Source organism: Colossoma macropomum, unplaced genomic scaffold, assembly GCF_904425465.1.
Source record: "Colossoma macropomum unplaced genomic scaffold, Colossoma_macropomum, whole genome shotgun sequence".
In the NCBI taxonomy this organism is placed as follows: domain Eukaryota; kingdom Metazoa; phylum Chordata; class Actinopteri; order Characiformes; family Serrasalmidae; genus Colossoma; species Colossoma macropomum.
In genome coordinates this window covers 23,679,447-23,702,202 of record NW_023494791.1, presented here as the reverse complement: position 1 = coordinate 23,702,202, position 22,756 = coordinate 23,679,447, and the positions used below count along the sequence as shown (strand labels likewise).

The 22,756-nt window shown below is 38.7% G+C and overlaps 1 protein-coding gene and 1 long non-coding RNA gene across 2 annotated transcripts; one reads left to right on the top strand and one right to left on the bottom strand.

Moving 5' to 3' along the window:
- Positions 1 to 492: 492 nt before the first annotated feature.
- LOC118810615 lies at positions 493 to 2,430 on the bottom strand. Its single transcript, XR_005007433.1, has 3 exons — positions 2,057 to 2,430; positions 1,830 to 1,877; positions 493 to 604 (listed from the first exon to the last, which is right to left on the bottom strand). It is a non-coding gene; the product is annotated as an uncharacterized LOC118810615 (long non-coding RNA).
- A 7,397-nt stretch (positions 2,431 to 9,827) lies between these two features.
- Positions 9,828 to 14,926, top strand: mtg1 (mitochondrial ribosome-associated GTPase 1). The gene is made up of 11 exons (XM_036574519.1): positions 9,828 to 10,117; positions 11,783 to 11,847; positions 12,020 to 12,124; positions 12,409 to 12,495; positions 12,615 to 12,671; positions 13,003 to 13,093; positions 13,203 to 13,264; positions 13,518 to 13,614; positions 13,717 to 13,798; positions 13,951 to 14,063; positions 14,355 to 14,926. The coding sequence occupies exons 1-11, from the start codon at positions 10,015 to 10,017 to the stop codon at positions 14,450 to 14,452; spliced, it is 960 nt and encodes a 319-aa protein (XP_036430412.1). The 5' UTR covers positions 9,828 to 10,014; the 3' UTR covers positions 14,453 to 14,926.
- The last annotated feature ends 7,830 nt before the right edge of the window (positions 14,927 to 22,756 follow it).

The window sequence follows — 22,756 nt, the reverse complement described above, 5'->3', positions numbered from 1 at the left end:
TCCTATATTTATTTCAGACAACTTTGATCCCAATATTGTCTTCTGAGAAACAATCTTCTCAGCTTTGTCAGACTTTTTCTCAATGCTCTTTGAGTAGCCTCTCTGTGAAGTGTCATCTTTTACATCGGTAGACTCACGAATGATTCGGAGGAATTTATTCAGGTCATCTCCTGGTGAGCTCAGGTCTTTCTCAGGATCCTTCAGAGGCGGCCTGGTTCTAGGGCGCTTGGCTTTATGGAGGTTCTCCGAACCATGAATTAATCTTTTCACAGAGCCAAAATGACCAAAACCATTCTTTGCTTCAAAAGTGTCTCCAGATTTTGGGCTCGTCTTGTCCTGTGGCTGCATCGACCTGCTGGCCATCAGGTTAGCCTTGCAGCCAAAGCCTCTGGAGCGTGGACTTCGAGAGACAGGGGAGCTTGGACCATCTGGGGACGTCCGTGCTGGACACTGCGATTTTGTCTGACCGTCAGGCGTCTCTGGTATGGTGAAGGGGGACAGCGGGACGCTTGCATTTTCCTTGGTACGTGTCTTCACCACATCAGAATCTATACTTGCAAACTGAACACAAGGCTGTACCTCCTTTCGGGGATTTTGGAGCCACCTGTGAAAATATGGGATGGTAAGGTACAGGACTGACACCTCCTCTTTCAACATTTCCTCTTCATGTTAGTTTACTTCATCTGAACATCCAAACTATTAACCAAAGTTTATCAAGTTAACTTAATATTAAAAGAGATTTGGTACCCGTATTTCAAATTAGACATTTTGGATGTTTTTTTCATTCTAATTTTAATATATCTTTATTTTCATTATTATTCAGCCTTCTCTGTCATTACACAATCATCTATAGCCCTGTTCATCATTTTGGACACATCTTACATTTCTGTATTTTTAATAGTTTCCTACAAATTAGTTGAAACAGATTACAATCTAGGACTAGTATGATTATCAGTACACTTACTCTGTCTCATTAACATGTTTGACCACAGCCTGACAAGTTAAACAGGAAATGAGAATGAGGCTTTCCAAAAGCATACTACTTTGGTCAGTGGGTTTAGAGAGCTTGAAGCTTGAAAAAGCATGCTATCCAGGCATAAATCACATCCTCACACCAGCATTTTGACAGAGATAGAGACATTCAGGGTAGAGTTTGAACAGACTGAGTGATGAAAAAAGATCAGGACTGTCTGTTTTGCCATTCATCCTCCAAAGGATCATAATCAGGCCCTCTGGCTGCTAAAGTGTGTCATTAAGAAAGGCCTGAACAGCAGTACTGGGCAACCAGTCATCACGACTTTCACCATTATGAGCATGTAATTTGCATACAGTCCAGAAAATCATCCAATCATTAACCAACCAAGGTGTCCTATATTTATCTGATTTACACGACAATTTTAACTGTTTACTCTGTGTGGTCAACAGTTCTAAAAATCCAAACGTATAATACATTCACACAATTTTACATTCAGTAACTCTAGACTGACCGCAGTAAATTCATTATTCCTCTCAGTAGTAACACACAGAGCTGTGGCTGATCCATCGGCCACATTTGAGTCGTTCAGCAGAGTCTGAGTTCGAGTCCAGGAACAGCGCTGTTATCTACAGTCTGCTGGCTCATAGGGGTCCTATGTGATTCTGTGTGTTCAGATCTCTTTTCTGAACGTTTTTACGATCATTGAAACAATAGACACATAAAACTCGTCCACACAGCTATTTCTTGACTTTGGACTGGAGATCAGGAGCACTTCAGTCTAATAAATGATACGTTTACTTTCGGAACCTGGAAACGACATTCATTAACTATCTATCTAGCTAACGCTACTTACCTTCGAGAAGAAAAAGGTAGAAATGTTGGACTGCAGTCCGATGCTCATCTGCGAAACAGAGAAGTCCACAGTCAGCACTGACACTGCTACTACACAGCTCTCCCTCAGAGTGGCCTCGATGGCTAACTGAGGTCTGTAAGCTAACTAGTTACTGTTTGGTGTTAGTGTTTTGAAAAGACGGGTCTGGCTTAATTGTTAAAGGCTCAAATATAAACAGCGTTACTCACCGAGCTTTTCTTACACCTGCTTTTCAACATCATCGACGCTGTAATTTAAGAAAAGGGACGTTATCAAGTAACTTGGCGCAATGTCTAACTTTAATTTCCTGAGCGGGTTAACCTGAAGACTAACGGCGGCAGCAGCTGCGGTTAACGTTAGTTCAGTTAGCTAACCTAAGTTAACTAACTACAGGTCCGCTGACTTTTACTGAGCGAATTCATCTCGATCAGGTTTATCTGAGCAGCGATTACACTCAAGCAGCTGTTCACCATAAACCAAAGGAGCAGCTAAAAAAGAACGATCTTTCGTTAAATTAAGAAAAGAGAGACAGCTCTGTGTCCGCATCCACACAAACACCGCCCTGCAGTCTTCAGCTCTCATTCACAAATTCGCGCGAACGGATGTGAGCAGCGAGCAAAACACAGAAACACACACACACATCGCCCCCTGCTGGTATAGCGCGGGGTTGACAATCTCGCTCTTCTAATTACACTGGATGTCCAATAGTATCCAGACGTCCCCTCTAAAGAGTTATTCATCTACTTTAAAGTGACATGTGCCTTCAGTTGTATAATCTCCATTGAGTGGCATTGCTAATACAATAGGACACTCTGGAGCAGCTACCCATAAGCGTAAGGTCAGCATGCCCAATGTTTAGCATCGGCTAGAGGGTTATAAAGCCCCCCAGCTTTGGGCTGTGGAGCATGGAACTGCCTGTTCTGGAGTGATGCAGCACAATCCCATACCTTTGCCTGTGCAGTTTTAAGGCATACGCGATAAGAATAGGCATAGGCCCCCCAGTCCAAGCCAACAGGGTTCCTGAGTATGTTTCTGGTATTATTTGTCAAAACAGTCCATTTCTACACTGCCTCTGTATCCAGATTAATTAGGTATTAAATCTCGCTCTCTTATTTTGCATACAAAACCATATGATCGCTCCTGCCCCTAAGTAGGATGCTACTTAGAGTTGGAGTAGCACTTGTGGTCCAAAACTAATCATCCAACATCAGCGTCCACCCTCACTAATGCCAGAAGTAGAGGCTGTTCCTGCAGCCTAGTCTCGCTTTTAATATCCTTGTTTTCAGAAGAAATGCTGGATGAGCAGGCTTCTACAAACATTTGGGCATGTGTATTTTTTAGTATATTTTGTACCAAAGATTCACAAAAATACAAAAAGTATCACAGTGAATGGAAGCCACAGCTTGTGGACCCTGTGCAGGAAGAGTTGTTTATTGTGTGTGTTTTAGTGTTAATGGTTAATGACTTATGATAAATATGGAAAAGTGATCCAGGCATAACACAATAGCATTGAAACCTGAGCTACAGCTCTAAAACATTCATGGAAATCCAGCGCAGTCCAGTCAGTAGGAGGTCATCTGCAGGAGCTGATATGGAGGGTATAGAGCAAACACTGAAATGTCCCGTCTGCGTGGACTTCTTCACTGACCCTGTACTGCTTCCCTGTGGCCACAACTTCTGCCGGATCTGCATCAGCATTGTGTGGAACATGGACGGCTCTGGAGAAGGTTTAGCTGGACCACTCTTCTGTCCTGAATGCCAGATTTTTCTTCCGTCCGACCTGAAGCTGGAAATCAACATGGAGCTTTGGGAAAAGGCACAGCGTGCAAGTGCTTGTGGTGATGGACAAGAAGGAACCCCATTAACAGCATCATCATCAGCTGTGATGTGTGATCACTGCATTGAGAGGTGCTCTGTGGCTGTGAAAAGCTGTTTGAGCTGTGACGCTTCTCTGTGTTCCGCTCACACCCTTCAACACCTGGAGAAGGAGGTTCTTAGGGGACATAAACTCATCGAAGTGACTGAAAACCTGCTGTCTTATAAGTGTGGAGAGCACAGTGAGGAGCTGAAACTGTTCTGTCAGGACGACCAGGCTCCAGTGTGTTCACTCTGTGTGGTGGTGGGTCTACATAAGGGTCACCAGATTGTTCAGCTGCAAGAAGCCTGCTCAGACTTCAAGGTATGAGACGGCCAATGATGGTGATTGCTTTCACTGCAACACAATGATATATGATATGATATGATATGATATGATATGTAGTACTGTATCCGATATGATATGATATGACATATGATATTATGGCAAGTAACAGTAATCTAGTAAAAATAATCCTTTTGCCCTTTACAGTGTTTGTCTCATGATAAGTGGACCAAAAGAAATGGCCTAAAATGACCTGGAAAAAAGTCTGGTTCTACTGACTTACAATAAATTTAAAGTGATTTTATCAAGATTTAAAGTGATCTTATCAAGTGAAATTATCTCACTCTGCTCACATATAATTTCCTTCAAGCATTATTTGTAAGTGCAGACATATCTTCATTTATCAAAATGACTAAAATTACTTTTACAAACAAAAAATGTCTACAAATAGGATTAATAATCCTATAATATTCTGATAGTAATCTCATGATAAGAAATATTTGATGTATTGCCTAAATTTAAAGGAGCATTCCAGCCTGAAACTAGAGGTTATTTGTCATGCTATGCTATGCTAACATTCTCTAGCACAGTACTAAACGCCTCAGCGTCATCAGTTTGACACAATTCACTATTTGGTACAATTTTTATGTCGTTGTTCATCAGTGTTCTTTTACTACACAAAGAAAAATGATGTTTCTTCAAGGGTTAGTAAAGAAAATGTTTCTACGTAGAAACATTCATTCAAAGAACCCTTTCCATGATTAAAGGGTTCATTGCATTGTAAAAGTGTCCTTCAGAGAGATGGAGAATGTGCTGTGGATGATTTCGAAAAGGGTTCTATAATGCACCAAAAAGGCTTGTTACAATAGAAGAACCCTTTTTTCTCTATCAATTTGAAGAACGCTTCAGATAGATGCCATGAACCCTTTAACCATGCAAAGTGTTCTTTGAGTGTTCATGGTTCTATATAGAACCATTTTCTTTACTAAAGAAGCCCTGAAGAAACATCTCTTTTAAGAGTGTACAATTTCCAGCAGGCTTTACGAAAATACATCATACAGCCAGTTCTTAGGCTAATAAATACAACCAAGCTAGCATTTGTGTAGCTGTTGTATTGGTCATCGCACAAAATCAAAAGGTGAACAGTGATTCTATCTTCATTCAGCGCAAAATGGATGGTCTTTCAGCCAAAAGAAAAGATGCCTGTATAGCCAGGTAGCTACCTTGCTAACTCTAGCTTGTAGCTTGTTGTCCTCCTTATCTGACAAGTCATTTCTGTCATTTGAGTAATCCATTCTCTTCTCTGTACTGATAATATAGTTGAAAATATAAGATACCTGTTTTTGTCTTATAACATTACTATCTGCATTCCTTCTACATCCATCAGTTAACAAAAAAAGCCCACCCCCAAAATTCTACTCCAAAACAGCTGTAGTTTTTCAAAAGTTCCTCCCACCTTTAAGATACATCATCAGAAGAGGAGATTCCTAGTCTTTAAACCATAAAATCTCACTCTACTGCATTTCTGCCCACATGAAGGCATGTTGACAACTTATGTAGCAATGGCTACATAAAATGTTTTATCACAAAATGCTTAATCATTAATTTATCATTTCACACTATGTGTTGTTTGTAGCACACGTTTTGACTATTTGAAAAAGACCTTGTCTAACTTGTCTTTATTCCATCTTTATGAGATCCCTTTAGAAAGTATTACAGGAAGGAGAAGGCAAGCTGCTGGGGAGGAGACGTGTGGCTGAAAGAGCAGTGCAGGACCTTGGACCACTGTTTTTAGAGGCTTCGGTAAATATGCATAAAAAATCCATCATAAATTACAGTTTTTCTCATATATATTAAATGTTAACAGTCACATTTAGTCATGTAATTCAGCTTCTAAATAATAATTGATAACTGTAAGGATATTGCATGTTTTCCAGCGCACTGCAGAGGCCTACAAAGTCAGAATAGCAGAAAAATACAGCCAAATGAAGGCCCTGATTGAAAAGGATGAGCAACTCATGATGGGTATTCTAGAAACAGAAGAGTTTTACACCAGCAAGTGGTTGGAGTCTAAGAGAGAGTCTTTGGAGTGTCATATCAGAGACATTGATGCTCTACTGAGTACAAGCAAATCTCTCCTCCAAGAAAATAATGACTTAAAATTTCTGCAGGTGTGTGTCAGTCTTTGTTGCTCTGAATATGTGATTTCTAAGGGTATGAATTTATCTTTGCTTTTTGATTGGTGTATTATTAACATCATATTATCCATATTATATCCTTTTGCAGCAACTCAAAATACACAGACTTGGGTACGTATTACATACTTACAAGATGTACCAAAATATTGTAGCATAGTTATGCATTATTTATTGTGCTAAACTACCAGTTGCCTCTTACTTTAAATGTAGTATTTTATCCAATTAATTTACATTTTTTGTTTAACAATTTAAAAAGCCAGCCTGGCCAATTAAAGAGCAAACAATGTTCTTTATATTGCAACTTAGGCAAAGTAGAGGAAATCTTGTAATGTATTCTAGTGTTTTTCATGTTTAATTAGCCCACACACTGTAAAGAAACATATAAAAAATCATGACCCCTAGTAATATTTGCATATAGATTGCATCTAGAATGTCTTATCTAAATGAATACAAGAGGAAAGCAAAATTGGTTTCCTTTTTGATTTAAGCTTAGTTGGTATTATATATGATCGTATGCACTCAAGCATATTTATGTTGAAAGAAATCACTAATATACTTTCATGTTTAGTATATGATAACATGTACATATCGCTACTGTTGGACCAAAATGTTGTATTTCCATTTTTGTCGTTTTTCAGTTTTTGACATGATTTGAAAATACCTACTGTCCTTTATATTGTGTGTAAATTTCAAGATGAATGGACCAAAGAAAATGGCCCAAAATTACTTGGAAAAATGTCTGTTTCCATTGACTTACATTAAAAGTAAGATATGTTTTTTCTGTCTCCTGTAAAGTTACCATTTGGGAGATGAGGTTTTGGTCCGACAGCAGCAATATATATCAGCAATATACTATTTAATAATGTATAAATCATACTGTAAAGAACAGGTAATATTTGTAATTTCATGATTGATAATTGTATTTGTATCACTAATTTGAGTGTTTTCATGTTTTCTTTATTATAAACTGTTGATCTCAGAGTCTGATTTAAGTATTGTTTATCATGGTCACAGGGCAAGACAGGAATTAGGCCCGCTGCTGTCACTGGAGAAGGAATACACCACCTCACACAGGATGGAAACAGTAGAACGGCTGGCTGACAGTTTGTATGGAGCTGTGTTCCAAAACACAAGGCGACTATGGGCAAGTACGTACAACATCTCCATTTGGAAACAAGAAATTAAGTGTGGATCCTGTTTACTGCCACACACAGTGTTGCTCAGTGATACTTCATACATCATAGCCACCTAATTAAACATACTGAGTAGTCAGTTTATGACATCAGAACCATTGTTGGCTGGGCATTTTTGGTTGGTGGACTCTTCTCAACTCAGCAGTGATGCAAAGGTGTTTAAGAACTCCAGCATCTCTGCTGTGCCTGATACATTCTAACCAGCGCAACACAAACATCAATGGTCTATCACCAAAAAAATAATAATCATTGGTGGTCCTATAGTGGTTCCTTTTCATTGATATAAAGGGTAGAGCACAGCTGATAAATTGTACAGGAACAGATGGGCTACAGTCAGCAACTGTCTACCTAAAAACTGCCCATACATGGTAGGTGTACCTGATAAAATGGCCAATGAGTGCATATACAAGGTAACCATTGCTAATAAAGTGGCAGCTCAGTGAGCATCATGTTACCCTGTGGAGATGAACTATATCTATACACTTTGTCTCTTTTTTCAGACCTCAGAGCACTACATTTAGACGCAGAGTCAAAACATCCGAAGCTGGAGGTTTCCTCAGACATGCTGGAGGTCTGCTGGAGTAAGCAGGCGAACCAAGAGAGCGAAGATACAGAGCAAACTCAGTCTGAGTACAGCATCCAGGCCAGGGAGACTTTCTCCAGTGGCTGCCACTACTGGGAGGTAGCCGTCTGGGAGAAACCGTACTGGCTAATTGGTCTATCATACAGGTCAGATATGGAAGCAGGACAGAAGACTGCAAATCCTTCCTGTAGCTTCCTGAACCAGGCGTTCTGCTATATTTACCATGGAAATGGAAAATATCTTGCATGTAATGGCTCTGAGGAGACAGTGTTTTCAGTGGGAAAGAAGATTCATAAACTTGGGGTGTGGGTGGATTTCCAAAGGGGAACGTTGTCTTTCTATGATGGAGACACACTGAAGTTGCTTCATTCATTCCCTGTAGAATTTCTGGGGCCTGTCAAACCTATATTCAACCCTTGCATTAGTTTAAACAAGCAGAACATGCAACCTCTGGTTTTATTCAACATTAGAGGCCAAAAGTAGGTCATGGACTTGTACCGTAGTATTACTGCAGTGTTTTACCACTTTCAGTATAATGCATATCAGTGTTTATTGCATGCTCTTGCATAAGACAGTGAGTGAACTGCTACTTTTAGAAGTGTCAAATATCAAATAAAATTCGCTCTCAGCTGTCTACGTCGCCTCCATGGGTTTATTACACATGCAGACATTTTAACATCACATTGTCAATATAAACATCAATGAGAAACTTGTGCTTGGATTCATATGCACTTTTATGTTTTGTTTACCACTGCAAAAATGTAGCACACATAATACAATGCAAAAAACTTGGTACAGTTTGTACATCTTGTGGTTTGTTGGCCTGAAAAGTGGCATCTGTTAGTACTGAATTTTCATATGTATAAATTAGATTCTAATTAATTCTGTATCTTTAAGTTAGATAAATGAGGAAATTTCAGAGTTTATAGCCCCCAAAACAAAAAGAAATGAATACATACGCACACGCATACATACATACATACATACATACAAAAGATCATCATGTCATTAAGGAACTAGAACTGTGTTCAAAAACCACACACTACCATTCTAGAATGTTAAAATATTACACCACCATATCGCTGTTGTCGGAAGAAAACCTTGTATCTCCAAAATGATAAATTTACATTTCTGTTGGTGCATTCATCATGAAATTTTGACACAATGTAAAGGGTAACAGGCATTTTCAAATCATGTCAAAAACTGAAAAACATCAAAAATGGAGATACAAGGTTTTCTTCCGACAACAGCGATAAGTAACAGAATAGTATAGTGTCACATCGTTTTGGACTCATGACAACTGACAACTGAACTGCAGACTTTTCCACAAGCAATTAAAAAAATTTACACATATATATATATATATATATATATGTAAATATAGGCATTGAGTCAAATGCCTTATATAGGCATTGAGTCAAATGCCTTAAAATGACTTAATGTAAGACCTAATTACACCACCATTACTATTTTTTTATTAACAATGTTACCATTGCTACTTAGCAATTCGCAACAGGTTTGTAGGCTAATGATGATCATTTGATTTACTCAAATGTAAAACGTTAACTACTAACTGCAGGACACAATTATGAGAGTTGTATTCAACAAACATTTCCTAAAAGGCTAAGATAAATGATCATTACTGGAAGTTTTGTTTTAGTTTTCATTTTGTTTTTTTGTTTGTTTGTTTGTTTTTTCTTTTTGCTTCTACTCAAGCTGTTTTTTATTGGTACTTTTATTTCTACTGGAGCCAATTCCTTGAAGAAAAAAACTTCCTTCAGCATCATGTCACCTCACCCCCCTCTGACAGAAAGACATCCGCACGCTAGGTGGCGGCAACGCAGCTTACAGACATTCAGAGAAGAAGGCGAAGAAGAAGAGAAGGCGAACATATCCGAACTAGCGAAAGACAGTATTTTGTTTCTGTGTTTATCGCTTACGTTCAGTGTCTTCTGCAGTAGCAGGTCGAGAGAAGCAGTGTGCTGTGATGTTTCCTCGCTGTGTGTTGAACTGCTGAAGCTCGGAGCGGTGGTCGTGCTGTGGAGCTGCTGAGATGAGGGTCAGCCTCTCTTCACTCGGCGCTGCCGCCTTCAGGACGGCGTTTGATTTTGGTCAGAGAGAAGTGGCTCACTGGTTCCCTGGACACATGGCTAAAGGTTTGTCTGTGAAGGACAGTCACCCTGTCTGACCAGATCAACATGTTCATTGAGCCGCAGAACAGTGGGAGGTTTGGCCACCTGTGAGTGTCAGTGTGAACTGTTAGTTTTAGTATAATACAATAACAGACTAAACACCTTAAAAGTATTAATTCTCTTCTTAAATAAATCCGTTTTAAGTGAAAGTTCTGTAGTGAAGCCCCTGCCCCTTCAACCGTGGTCTCAAAGAGAGCTGTTTGATTGTCTTTTACTGGAGGGTAGCTTACTGATGGATCATTTTACTCCACATCCCAGAGCTGTGGAGGCCAGTTTCCACCACTGGAGAAAAATAAATAAAATATACATTTAGTAAATCATAATAATGAGAAAGTTTTCCATAATTATCACTTTGTATCTCATAATTATGTCTTACTTTCTCATAATAATGAGAAAGTGTTTGATTTATGACCTGATATCTCATAATAATGACATCTTTTTATAACTATGTGAAAAAAAGTCATGAGAAAGTCATAATTTTGAGATGCTAAGTCATAATTATGAGTTACTTTCTCATATGAAGTAATTATGAGATATTAAATCATGGTCATGAGATTGAATCTCATTATGAGTTACTAACTCATAGTCATTGGAAGGTCAGTCATAATTATGAGATACTAAGTCACAATTATGAGATAGGATCTCATTATTATGAAGCAGCAAGTCATGATTATAAGATGTGATGTCATGGAAAACTTTCTCGTTATTATGACTTACTAAACGGCTATAAATTTTTTTCCAGTGGAAGAAACAGGCGTCCTTACAGAACAATGTTGAGAATAATAAAAATATCAAATGTTATCGCTGACTGACCAAAGTACTAAAAACACAGTGAAATATGAATATTTTAGCATTCAGAAGAAATTCTCATGGCAGTACTTTCAAGGGCTTTACTACACAGCAGCACCCTACATTTGTGGATACAGTAACCAGCATCTCAGAAAATGAAGTTAGCTAGCAGAGCAGAGCTATGTTATGTGGACATAACACCAAATCGAGGTTGCTATATGGCCACAGATGGCCACATATTACTGGTAAATAGCTTACATGATAATTTAAAATCGTGACATTGATAATAACGACAGTGAAAAGAATGAAATTGGGTGGGTCAAATGACATGTTTTGTTGATTTTTTAAGTTAACACATCTTCTGGCGAGGACGTGCTTCTGCGTATTTTAGTGCACAATTACAGCTTATTTGCTGAATTTAATATATCAGGGAAAAAAATTAAACATAAACTCTGGCCCATGCAAAAGCCAAAGTATATTTTATATTTTATGTTTCATTTTAATAAATAATTTAAATGTAGTAAATTTTAAATACATTTTTTGCCCTACAATTTGCAGAAATATCATAATTAAATTCCCTGTACAAGATATGTTAACTTATTTTCACTTAGGAAATAATTAAAACATGTAATTTGAGCAAGGGTATTAAATATGATACAAATTATATGTCAAAACACTGATAGTACTGTAACCATGAGCTGTAGGCCATGCAGTTGTTCACATTCCCTCAACTCGGATTCAGTGACCTCACTGTGGAACCTGTGAGACAACACAACTGATGTAGGCTGATTCATGTTTGTTGCCTTGTTCATATAACCAACTTTATCTGTCTCCTCTTAGGACTCAAGCAAATGAGAGCCAGTTTGAGGAAAGTGGACTGCATCATTGAAATCCATGACGCAAGAATATCCTTTGCAACACCACATGCTCTGTATTACCTATAAAGCTGCAGCTGAATAATTGGGATATTTAATTCTGTTACTGATATTCTGTCAGACATCTGTTTTACATTGTGAAGAGGTATGGGGTCATCTATATCACACAGCCCCAGTTTACATATTTCTTTAACTAGCAAACATACCATTTTCTGGAAGAAATCCTCTGTTTCAAGAGAATCTTGATGTCCGGCCACATTTACTTGTGCTGAATAAGATGGACTTGGCAGACACATCCAAGAAATGGGTATCAAAACATGCTTCCACATTTACACTTCATCACATCTTAGTAGTTTACTTTTAGCTCATTAACTACTGGGGCTAGATATGCTGATATACTCTGATTTAAACTTTAATTTAGCTTAAAATTAGTAGTTTAGTTCAATGCTGTGCATAAGTCACAGCAAAATAATTTTTTGTTAAACATCTTATTAGTGTAGTAATAAACATAGAACACTGATACACTAACACTGATTTTATTTGATCAGTTATCAAAAAATTAGCTATAACTGTATCTTTTTATTTCCTCAGAGTATTCTGAAACAGCTTGAGAGAGATGGTGTTAAGAACATTCTGTTCACAGACTGCCTAAAGCAAAGAGATGACAGTGTTAAAAAGGTAAGTCAAATAGAAGAAAAATTTCCTCAACTTTGAATAACAGAGCCAGACAGATGAACCATTGTATAGAATTACATTTAATTTCCACTGTGGTAATGTTTCTCTTTGTGTTGTGGCAGATAGTTCCTCTTGTGACTGAACTAATACAGAATGCACCACGTTTCCACAGAGAAGAGGTGAGCTGTGCAAAATGACAGATTCTTAGCCCTCTTTTTTGAACTACATTACGTATGTGTACATCATGAACTCATTAAAGCCTAAGGGTCTGGATCTCAAGAAGTACATAACTTATATATTAGTTGTATATTTCTTATTGAATAAGTCTAAAGATTAATAACTAGTAAGCATAGGGTTCAATAATTAAACTGTTTTTAGTTGAAACAGTTGGCCTTCCACATATTAAGTGATTTCCAGTTTTCTTTATGAGATGAGTTGTCTTTCACTCAATACTAACATGAATATGGTTGTCTAAGTAAATGAGCTTGTTCCCTTTCCATCAATGGATAGGACAGAAGTTACTGCCTAATGGTGATTGGAGTGCCAAATGTGGGGAAGTCCTCACTGATTAATGCTTTAAGAAGAACAAACCTGAAAAAAGGTATTTTGTGCATTTTGGTCTTCTACAGTAAGCTATTGTGGTTTCTTGTACTTAAATGTGTTTTAAAAAATAAATGGATACATTAATGAATGTCCTCCTCTGAATTTAGGCAAAGCCTCAAGGGTTGGTGGTGAACCAGGAATTACCAAAGCTGTCTTGACCAAAATTCAGGTATATTAATTTTACCATGGGTTGATTGGTTTGATGTTTGGGTGGGCAATTGAACGGATGCTTGATATACCAGTTAGTGCACCAAACCATGAGGTACAGCCAAGTACAGTAGAAGCTTCCCTTTTTTAAGGTGATCTGACACAGTTTTGACCAAGATTTTCTCATGAAGGTAAAGAGGATTTGGGTAAGAGAGCTAGAGCTGGTTAATGTAAATGTCAGGGTTCATTCATGAATGCTGTTTGTTTATTTTCAGGTTTGTGAAAGGCCCCTCATGTATTTACTGGACACACCAGGAGTGCTGCCTCCAAAGATTGAGAACATAGAGACTGGAATGAAGCTTGCTTTATGTGGTAAGACTTTATTTAGTGGCAGGTCCTTAACAATAACATCAAAATTCAGCTGCTTCATTGTAGGCAATAATCATTTTGATGTATCTTTTTGTCTGACAACAGGTACCATATTGGACCATTTAGTTGGAGAGGATATCATAGCAGATTATCTTCTTTTTTCACTGAACAGACTACAGCGATTTGGGTAGGTTAAATGCTGATGCCAGTTATTTGCAGTCACTTCATGGGATTACAAGTCAGTTAATCAACATTTAATTTTGCAGATATTGCTGGTCATAAATGTGTTACTAATATGTTATAAAACAGTATCAAGCAATTTTACTGCTGTCTCTCCAGGTACGTGGAAAAGTACGAGCTGGAAGGACCATGTGATGATATTCAGCATGTACTCAAGTGTATCGCTGTGAAGTTAGGCAAGACTCAACGTGTGAAAGCTATTACTGGTATAGGTGAGTAGGTGTTGTCAAGCAGCTGAAACATGGTTACTCTAACCTCAGGCATCACAATTTGAACACTTTGCTGATACACATCCATAACTGTATACACAGTGGTTCAGTAAAAAACAGTCAAAACTCTTATTTTAAACAGTGACTCAATGTTTTCCAATATTCAGTCGTGAAACCTTATAATAAGTAAATGAATACAGTAATAAAGCATAATATGAAAGTCTCTTTCAATACAGAATTGACAAAGCTGTGCTCTTAGCCTGCCACCTGTTCATTTTACTCTTAAATCTGTAGGTGACGTCACGATCAAAATGCCTAACTACAGTGCTGCAGCCTACGACTTCATCAGAGCTTTCCGCAAAGGAGAGCTTGGCAAAGTCATGCTTGACTGATAACCCAAGAAAGCAATTGCTTCTGTTAACATGGGATTCATGATATTCATGGACAATACAGCTGGTTTCCCTGTATGAGGGCAGGTTTGACACTGCAGACTGAAGAGGTACTTGCGTTTAATACATTAACTAAATTCTATTGCAAAGGAGATGCTTTGGTGCTGTCACTCAATATCGTACAGTTATCATGTGATACACAGGAAATGCTATATGTAATACCATTATAACAGTTCAAAAACACCAACAATAAAATATCTATTTACATAAAACAGATGTCCTAGGTAATACTAAAACAGCACCTTGAATATTCTCATTGAAAAATAATTTCTCATGTCATGTAAACATTCCAGGGAACCACGATAGAGGTCAGTGGTAGAAAAATGTGACCCAGTAACACTGCTCTAAGAATATACAACTTCAGGAATAACAAAACTAAGCAATCAAGTCACAAATGCATATAGATAAAGCTGCTGTCTTACACTCAATTCTTTCTTCATAAATCAAACTGAAATGTTTTACTCCTAATCAGATACTATTAAGAGACACAAACAGTCTCATATTGTACAAAATATATTGTTCTGAAAGTGGTAAATTATTATAATCCTATCAAAATGAATCTTACTGAATAGACAAGTGACAAGACTGAGTGACAAGTTTGTCTTGTTCCATTGTTCTATCCCCAATCATGTTTTATAAACCTTTCTAGAAAGTGATTTTTCAAATAGTTATTTATGGTATAATACCCCAAAAATCTTACAGAGATATACAAACCTTTAAAATGAAGAATAGCCTATTACAAATGTAGAAATGTACAAACTAGTGTACATGTAGGAAGGAAAAATGGAGTGTTATCTGTCTGTCTATTTGTCTATCTATCTGTCTATCTAAAGGAATCACCTGTATAGTGGTTTCAGAGGTGAATATGGATTGTGTTCATCTAGTACGTATTCAAGCAGGATATTGTGCACTTCATATACATCACAACATAACAATAAGGTGGCAAAACATTTACACAATCTTAACAGCTTCTGTAGGTTTTGATATGGTCTGCATAAGTGATATAGGGATTTTATAGTTATTTGCTACTGCTTCTGCTGAAGCAAAATATAATATGCACGTAAACCAAACAAAATATTTTCCATAAAGCCTGTTTTTAGCTAATCTTCAGTTATTGTGGTTCACTCTGCCGCCTGTCTCATGTGACCAGTTTCCTCTGTGGAGTGCAACAAACAGGGTACACTATTACAAATCTTAGGAATACACATTGCACAGTAACTTAGGATATAGCTTATCTCAAGGTCTCAAAGCTGTATATTGGAGCTCAAGAAATCAGAAAGTTTATTGGCAGTATTAGTGAGATTAGTCCACTGTATGCGAAATCATGAGTCACTGCACTTGATGTCCGGGCAAAATAAAGCTCCCAGTCTGTTCTGTTCCCGTAATAATCGTCCCCGCGCTCTGAGCTGTCGTCTGGTCGGCGCTGGGCAGAAGCGTACCATCCTCCAGCACCCAGCGCAACTGCAGCCCCGGCCGCAGCTGCTCCGGCCACTCGCACAGAGGATGAACCACGCGCACGTGATGCGCGGCCTCCACGCGCACTGCCCCGGGCTGAACCCCTGGCTCCCCCTCTGCCACCTTTAGACATCACTTGGTCATACAGGAATGCTGAGAGAAGCAGGAATATCCAGCATGTAGCTATGGCTCTGTTCATTCTGGATCCCCTTGAAAACATGAGGCAGCAGATAACCTGTTATACAAAACTGCATTTTTGTATTGTTACTACTTTTTAAAATAATTATGTATGCTTGTCAATGAACCAGCGGTGGATTCAGATTTGAAATACAGATCACACTAAGAAATGGAAGCCAGAAGAAACTGAAATTCAAAGTGCTTTTGCTTTGTTTAGGTTCAAAAACCTCTAATAAGCTAACAAGATTATTTTATTTTAGTAAACAATCTAAGAGAGAAGGGCCCAGTCCTATAGATCTATTACCCTGTAGAATTTATATTCAACACACCTGGCTATAATATTCAGATGCCCCTGAAGGACTTCATTATCCAGATCGGGGTATTAGATTAGGGCTGAAGCTAAACTCTGCAGGATAGTAAATCTCCAGGGTCAGGATTGGGCACCCCTGATCTAAAAGGTTACATGTTCTAATTACTTTTGGATTGCCCTGCATGTACTTCTCCACCATGAATGGATTACAACACGAAATGATTTTGGACAGAAGCATAACTAAAGCTATCATACAGCAATGTGTGTAATGGACATTAGGAAGCATATTTGTATCATTTTGCGTAATAGCTTTCTGTAAGGTGTCTTTTAGAGGCAGAACCATTTCAGAGGTCTGGTTCCTATCACCACCACTATGAACAAATCTGACTTGGTTTCTTTAGAATAACTTTGTATCTCAACGATTTAATTGTGCAGAAATAGGTAGAATTCCCTTTTAAAACAGTGCCATATTGCTTAAAGTCACTAAGGAAGTGCAGAGAGTAGTCTGTGACCAAGACCATTATAAAGCAGACATTATATGAATTTAAATCAGCAAATCAAAAACATCAAAATGCACAGTGTAGTGATTTCTTTCCCAAGTCCTACAAATACAACAGGATGTGAAATGAGATCTTGCTAACAGGCGCCAACTAGCATTAATTGTTTTTTTTTTTGCCATGTTAACAATTTTTGAGTCAAGAAGGCCTGTTTGTTTACAGACGCTTTAGTTTGCCCAAAATATGACTAATCAGTATTTACCGATATAGGAATTGTGGGCTGATGCCAATATCTGATATTTTTCATGTACATATCTGCGGATGCTGATACTGCTGTTGATACATACACTGATCATAGCATAACATTAAAATAACCTCTGTTCTAATGGTTAGGATCCCCACAGGACCACCACAGAGCAGGTATTATTTGGGTGGTGGGTCATTCTCAGCACTGAAGTGACACTGACGTGCTGGCAGCATGTTAGTGTGTGTTGCGCTGGTCTGAGTGGATCAGACACAGCAGTGCTGCTGGAGTTTTTAAACACTGCACTGTCACTGCTGGACTGAGAATAGTCCACCAACCAAAAATATCCAGTCAACAGTGTCCTGTGGGCAGCGTCCTGTGACCTCTGATGAAGGACTAGAGGATGATTAGCTCATACTGTACAGCAAGAGATGAGCTGTCATCTCTGGCTTTACATCTACAAGGTGGACCAACAGGACAGGTGTGTCTAGTAAAGCGCACAGTGAGTGGACACAGAATGTGTTAAGAGTAACATAACGTATACAGAAACAGGTAACACAGGTAAGTGTGTTGTTATCCCACATGGAAATCTGATATATGGCTATATATGCACATATAAAGGATCAATCATACATTTCAAAATATATATATGTCCAAATCTCGGACATACACTATGTGGACAAAAGTATTGGGACACCTACACATTACACCCACAGGAGGTTTTATGACATTCCATTCTAAATCCATAAGCATTAATATGGAGTTGGTCCTCCCCTTTGCTGCTATAACAGCTTCCACTCTTCTGGGAAGCTTTCTATAAGATTCTGGAGTGTGTCTGAGGGAATTTTAGAAGAAGAGCATTTGAAAGATGTTGGACAAGATGCTGGCTTGCAATGTCTGTTCTAGTTCATCCCAAAGGTGTTCAATAGGGGTTGAGGTCAGGGCTCTGTGTGGGCCAGTCAAGTTCTTCCATACCAAACTCACCCAACCATACCTTTATGGACCTTTCTTTGTGCACTCAGGTCCAGTCATGCTGTAACAGAAAAGGTGGTCCTCTCCCAAACTGTTCCCACAGAGTTGGAAGCACACAACTATCCAAAATGTCTAATCTATGCTGAAACATTTCCTTTCACTGGAACTAAGGGGCCTAGGACAACCCCTGAAAAACAACGCCATAGCATTGTCCCTCCTCCACCAAACTTTACAGTTGGCACAATACAGTGAGGCATGTAATGTTCTCCTGGCATTTGCAAAACCCAGACTCATCCATCAGACTGCCAGACAGAAAAGCATGATCCGCCACTCCACAGAATATGTTTCCACTGTTCCAGTGGCAGTGTGCTTTACATCACTCCATCTAATGCTTGCCATTGTACTTGGTGACGTAAGACGTGCATGCAGCTGCTCAGCTGTTGAAACCCATGCCTTGAAGTTACTGACATACAGTTTTTGTGCTGATGCTAAAGCCAGAGGAGGTTTGGAACTCTGCAGTTATTAAGTCAGCAGAGTGTTGGTGAAATTTATGCACTATGCTCCTTAGCACTCGGCGACCCTGCACTGTATCTTTATGTGGTCTGACACTTCATGGCTTAGTTACTGGTTCATAAATGCTTCCACTTATCAATAATACCACTAAGTTGATCGTGGAATATCTAGAAGGAAAGAAATTTTGCGAACTGACTTGTTGCAATGGTGGCATCCTGTTACAGTACCACGCTTGAATTCAATGAGCTCTTTAGAATGACCCATTCTTTCATACATGTTTGTAAATGCAGACTGCATGGCTAGGTGCTTGGTTTTATACACCTGTGGCAATGGGCCTTAATGAACCATCTGAATTCATTAATTAAGAGGTTACGAAACTTTTGTCCATATAGTGTATATGCATAATATATGGAACATACATATATAGATAATAGGTGGGTGAACACATAATATATGTATCATACGTCCCATATTTAAAAGTGACCCATTTTAAATAAGTTGGTTTGTCACAGATATGTCCACATGTGACTAATGTAAGTTGGATATATATGTGAAATCCACATATTGCCATATATCAGATTTCATTGTCAGTATTCAACACAGTGGACTGCTGCCAGTTATTTGTTTACTTCATATACTGGAACCAAGGGCCTCCTGGAGTCAGAGAGAAGAATCCTGGAGACTTTTTTTTTTTCTCTTCAGATATTCTTCTGTGTGACCAGAGTATTTGTACAGGCTGTGTCACACCTCTCAAACCAGTGGCACACTTGGGAGCACATGGAGTGTCCGCTGTTCCTCACACTGCCTCTGGTGGCCAATCCACAGAACTGCAGTTACATTTAATTAGCACTGTAATTGGGGTGATTCCAGAGTTTCCCAATGTGAACAGGATGGCGAACGGGTCCAAAAAACTAAGCTCAGATATAAGATGGGGCGAAATCTGGAGAATTGCATTTTATGTTGAAGCATGCTGGCTGTACTCCATATGACTGAATGGAGTGTGACATGATTAAACGGAGTTCATATAACAATTTACTAGAGTGACTGAAGGATTTTCAAGGAACAAAACTGTAAGGAAATCATAGCCCCGACAGGATTCATAGGCAAAACGAACAATCCACATGGCATTTAGGTTAGTTACTACTCAGCCTGGATTCTCCCTGTCAGGTCTAAGACTTTGTTTTCTTCCAATAACAGCCATCATGGTGGCTTCCATCCTAATAATAATGATTCAGTTTGAGCTTAATAATAAAGAAAGACGATGCAACACTCAGATGATGTGCTCTCATTTGTAGACAACACTGGCTCTGCGTAGCCCTGTTCATAATTCGTCGTGTTAAAAATAGGTCAATGGAAAAGCGAGCAGGCTGCAGGGCTGGTGAGTTTTGCACGAATAGGAAATGTAATAATTTGCGGTTAAGTTTATAATAAGACGGGGATGAGAGGCGAGAGAAAAACCTCACACTGCAGTTTCACAGGTTCACGATGACGCCCAAGCTAATTAGGCTAATTTGTGACCCATAATCTCCTCGTTCCAGCTTTCTGAAACCGCTCCGCTGCTGCGTTTTTCATCGATCAATGACAGCGTTACAGCAGCCCGATCACTACCCAACTAACGCATTAACCGCTGTTATCCGTTTATGTTGTGTCTATCAGCCATGAGGGAGAGAGAGATAGAGAAAGAGAAAGAGAGAGAGAGAGCACTACCTCCAGCGTCCTGAGCACAAACGGCTAATTATGACAGCTTCACTGAGACGCTTTTCATTTCCACTTACCTCAGTTTACGCTCTGGCCTCCAGAATCGAAGCAATTTATCTCTCGATCTCTTCTTCTCATATGAGAAATGAAATCAAACGCATCCGTTACGTAAGGACTGTGATATTAAAGCGCGCTGGAGCAGTGATGGCGGTGGCTTTCAGACGAGGGGAGAGGAAACTGCATACGCCTGCGTGAGCACGAGCGAAATGAATTAGAGACGTGCTGCAAATACGAACAGTTAATAAAACCTGTACGAGAGAGAACAGCTGGAGCTCTTAATATGGTACTGAGATAAAACATGATAGATGGATGGATGGATACTCTGCCAAAAGAAGTCCAACAAGCTTTTTTACTCAAAGTCTACTCACTTTAAAAAAAAACGGTTCTTTAGTGAAGGGAATGGTTCTGTTTAGAACCATGAGTTCTATATAGAACCATTTCATGCTTAAATTGTTCTTTGCTTGGTGAAATGGTTCTTTAGATCGATGGAGAAGGTGCTGTATATGGTTCTATATAGCACCAAAAAGAGTTCTGCTATTCTTACCAGCTTGAACACATTCTCCATCAGTCTATAGAACCATTTCACCATGCATGAAATGGTTCTATCTAGAACTAATGGTTCTAGATAGAACCATTGCATATACTGGAGAACCATTGAAGATCCATCCTTTTTAAACAGTATGTGTAAAAAAAGATTTCCAGTAACACTTTATTTGGATTGGTCCTTTTCAGATGATTAATAAGCTCTTAACAGATTATCAGTAACACATCAACAACATATTAGTGAAACAGCAGTAGTGAAGCATTTGAAGACATTGAAGTAAATATCTTATAGATGTTCTGTTGATACACTACTTACATTAAGTGGATGTATTGTTTATACGTTACTTCCATCATGCAAAACCTAACCCTGGCCCTAATCCTAACCTTAACCTCAACCCAAAACTTAATCCTAACCCTCAAGTGATGTATGCGGGTGAAATATGCTGGTGTGTCCTCACAGAGAAACCCTAAGAAAGGTACAGCATGGGGGAAATGTATATCTTGACAGGAATGAAAAATGGCTAAAATTGACGACACCACTCATCCAACACCACGTTTTATGTTGCAGTCTTATTTTTCATCTATACTTTCACCATGCAACATTCAGAGACTTAATTTAAAATGCTTTTTGTTAAAAGACATAATGAGTGGTACATTAACACACATCACTGAAAAGTATAGATTCTTATTCTTCATATATCTATTAACAATGTGATATTTGCCAGTATGCTCTTAGAAGAAGGTATTAATCCCTTAAATGGCCAGGACCTGACAAATCCAAATTGGTATTACACGCAGCTGTAACTTAAGTATAAGTCAGGCAGTTTGCATTGTAATCCATAGTCCATGCATTGTAAGTGCTGGTACATGAGCATCAGACACAGCAGTCTTGCTGGAGTCCACTCACTGTCCTCTCCATTAGACACACCTACTTTTTTGGTTCACCTTGTAGATGTAAAGTCAGAGACACTAGCTCACCTGTTGCTGCACAGTTTGTGTTGGTCATCCTGTAGTCCTTCATCAGTGGTCACAGGACGCTGTTGGCTAGATGCCACTCTTTCCAGCACAACACACACAAACACGCCACCACCACGTCAGAGTTACAGTGCTGAGAACGATCCACCACCCACATAATACCTGCTCTGTGGTGGTCCTGCGGGGGTCCTGATCATTGAAGAACAGGTTGAAAGGTGGCAAACAAAGTATGCAGAGAAACAGATGTACCTGTTTTGGTGTCAAACTTTTGACTGGTACTGTCTGTATCTTTTGTAAACAGAAACATATTTATATTCATTTCAGGGTCATATTCAGATTAGAAATCAATTATGAATCAAATTAGGCAAGTTTTGCCTCAGTATCGAACCCAACATTGAACACCTTCTTGTTTCACTTCTTATTTGAAGCAGGAAACTCTCAGGTTTGTTATTCCACAGTAAAATATTTTTTGAACAGTGAAAACATGGTTTGTCAAATAATATTATTTATTTATATGGCTCCTTTAAAATAAATAATACACATTCTAAACATCACCAAAATGTTTGTTTACACTGTTACAGTGACAAAGACAAATCTTGCACATGACCAGGCCCACATTTGTGCATCTCAGTAGAGGACATCACGGACAATTCAAAATGAGTGGAATGTTTCCGGACGACATTCAAACAAGTTTACAGTGTCACGCTCTGACCGGGCATCATTTCTGCAATAGTCGTACAGAGATTAAAGACTAATCTTAACAACCTGCCCTCTCTCTCTCTCTCTTTCTCTCTCTCTCTCTC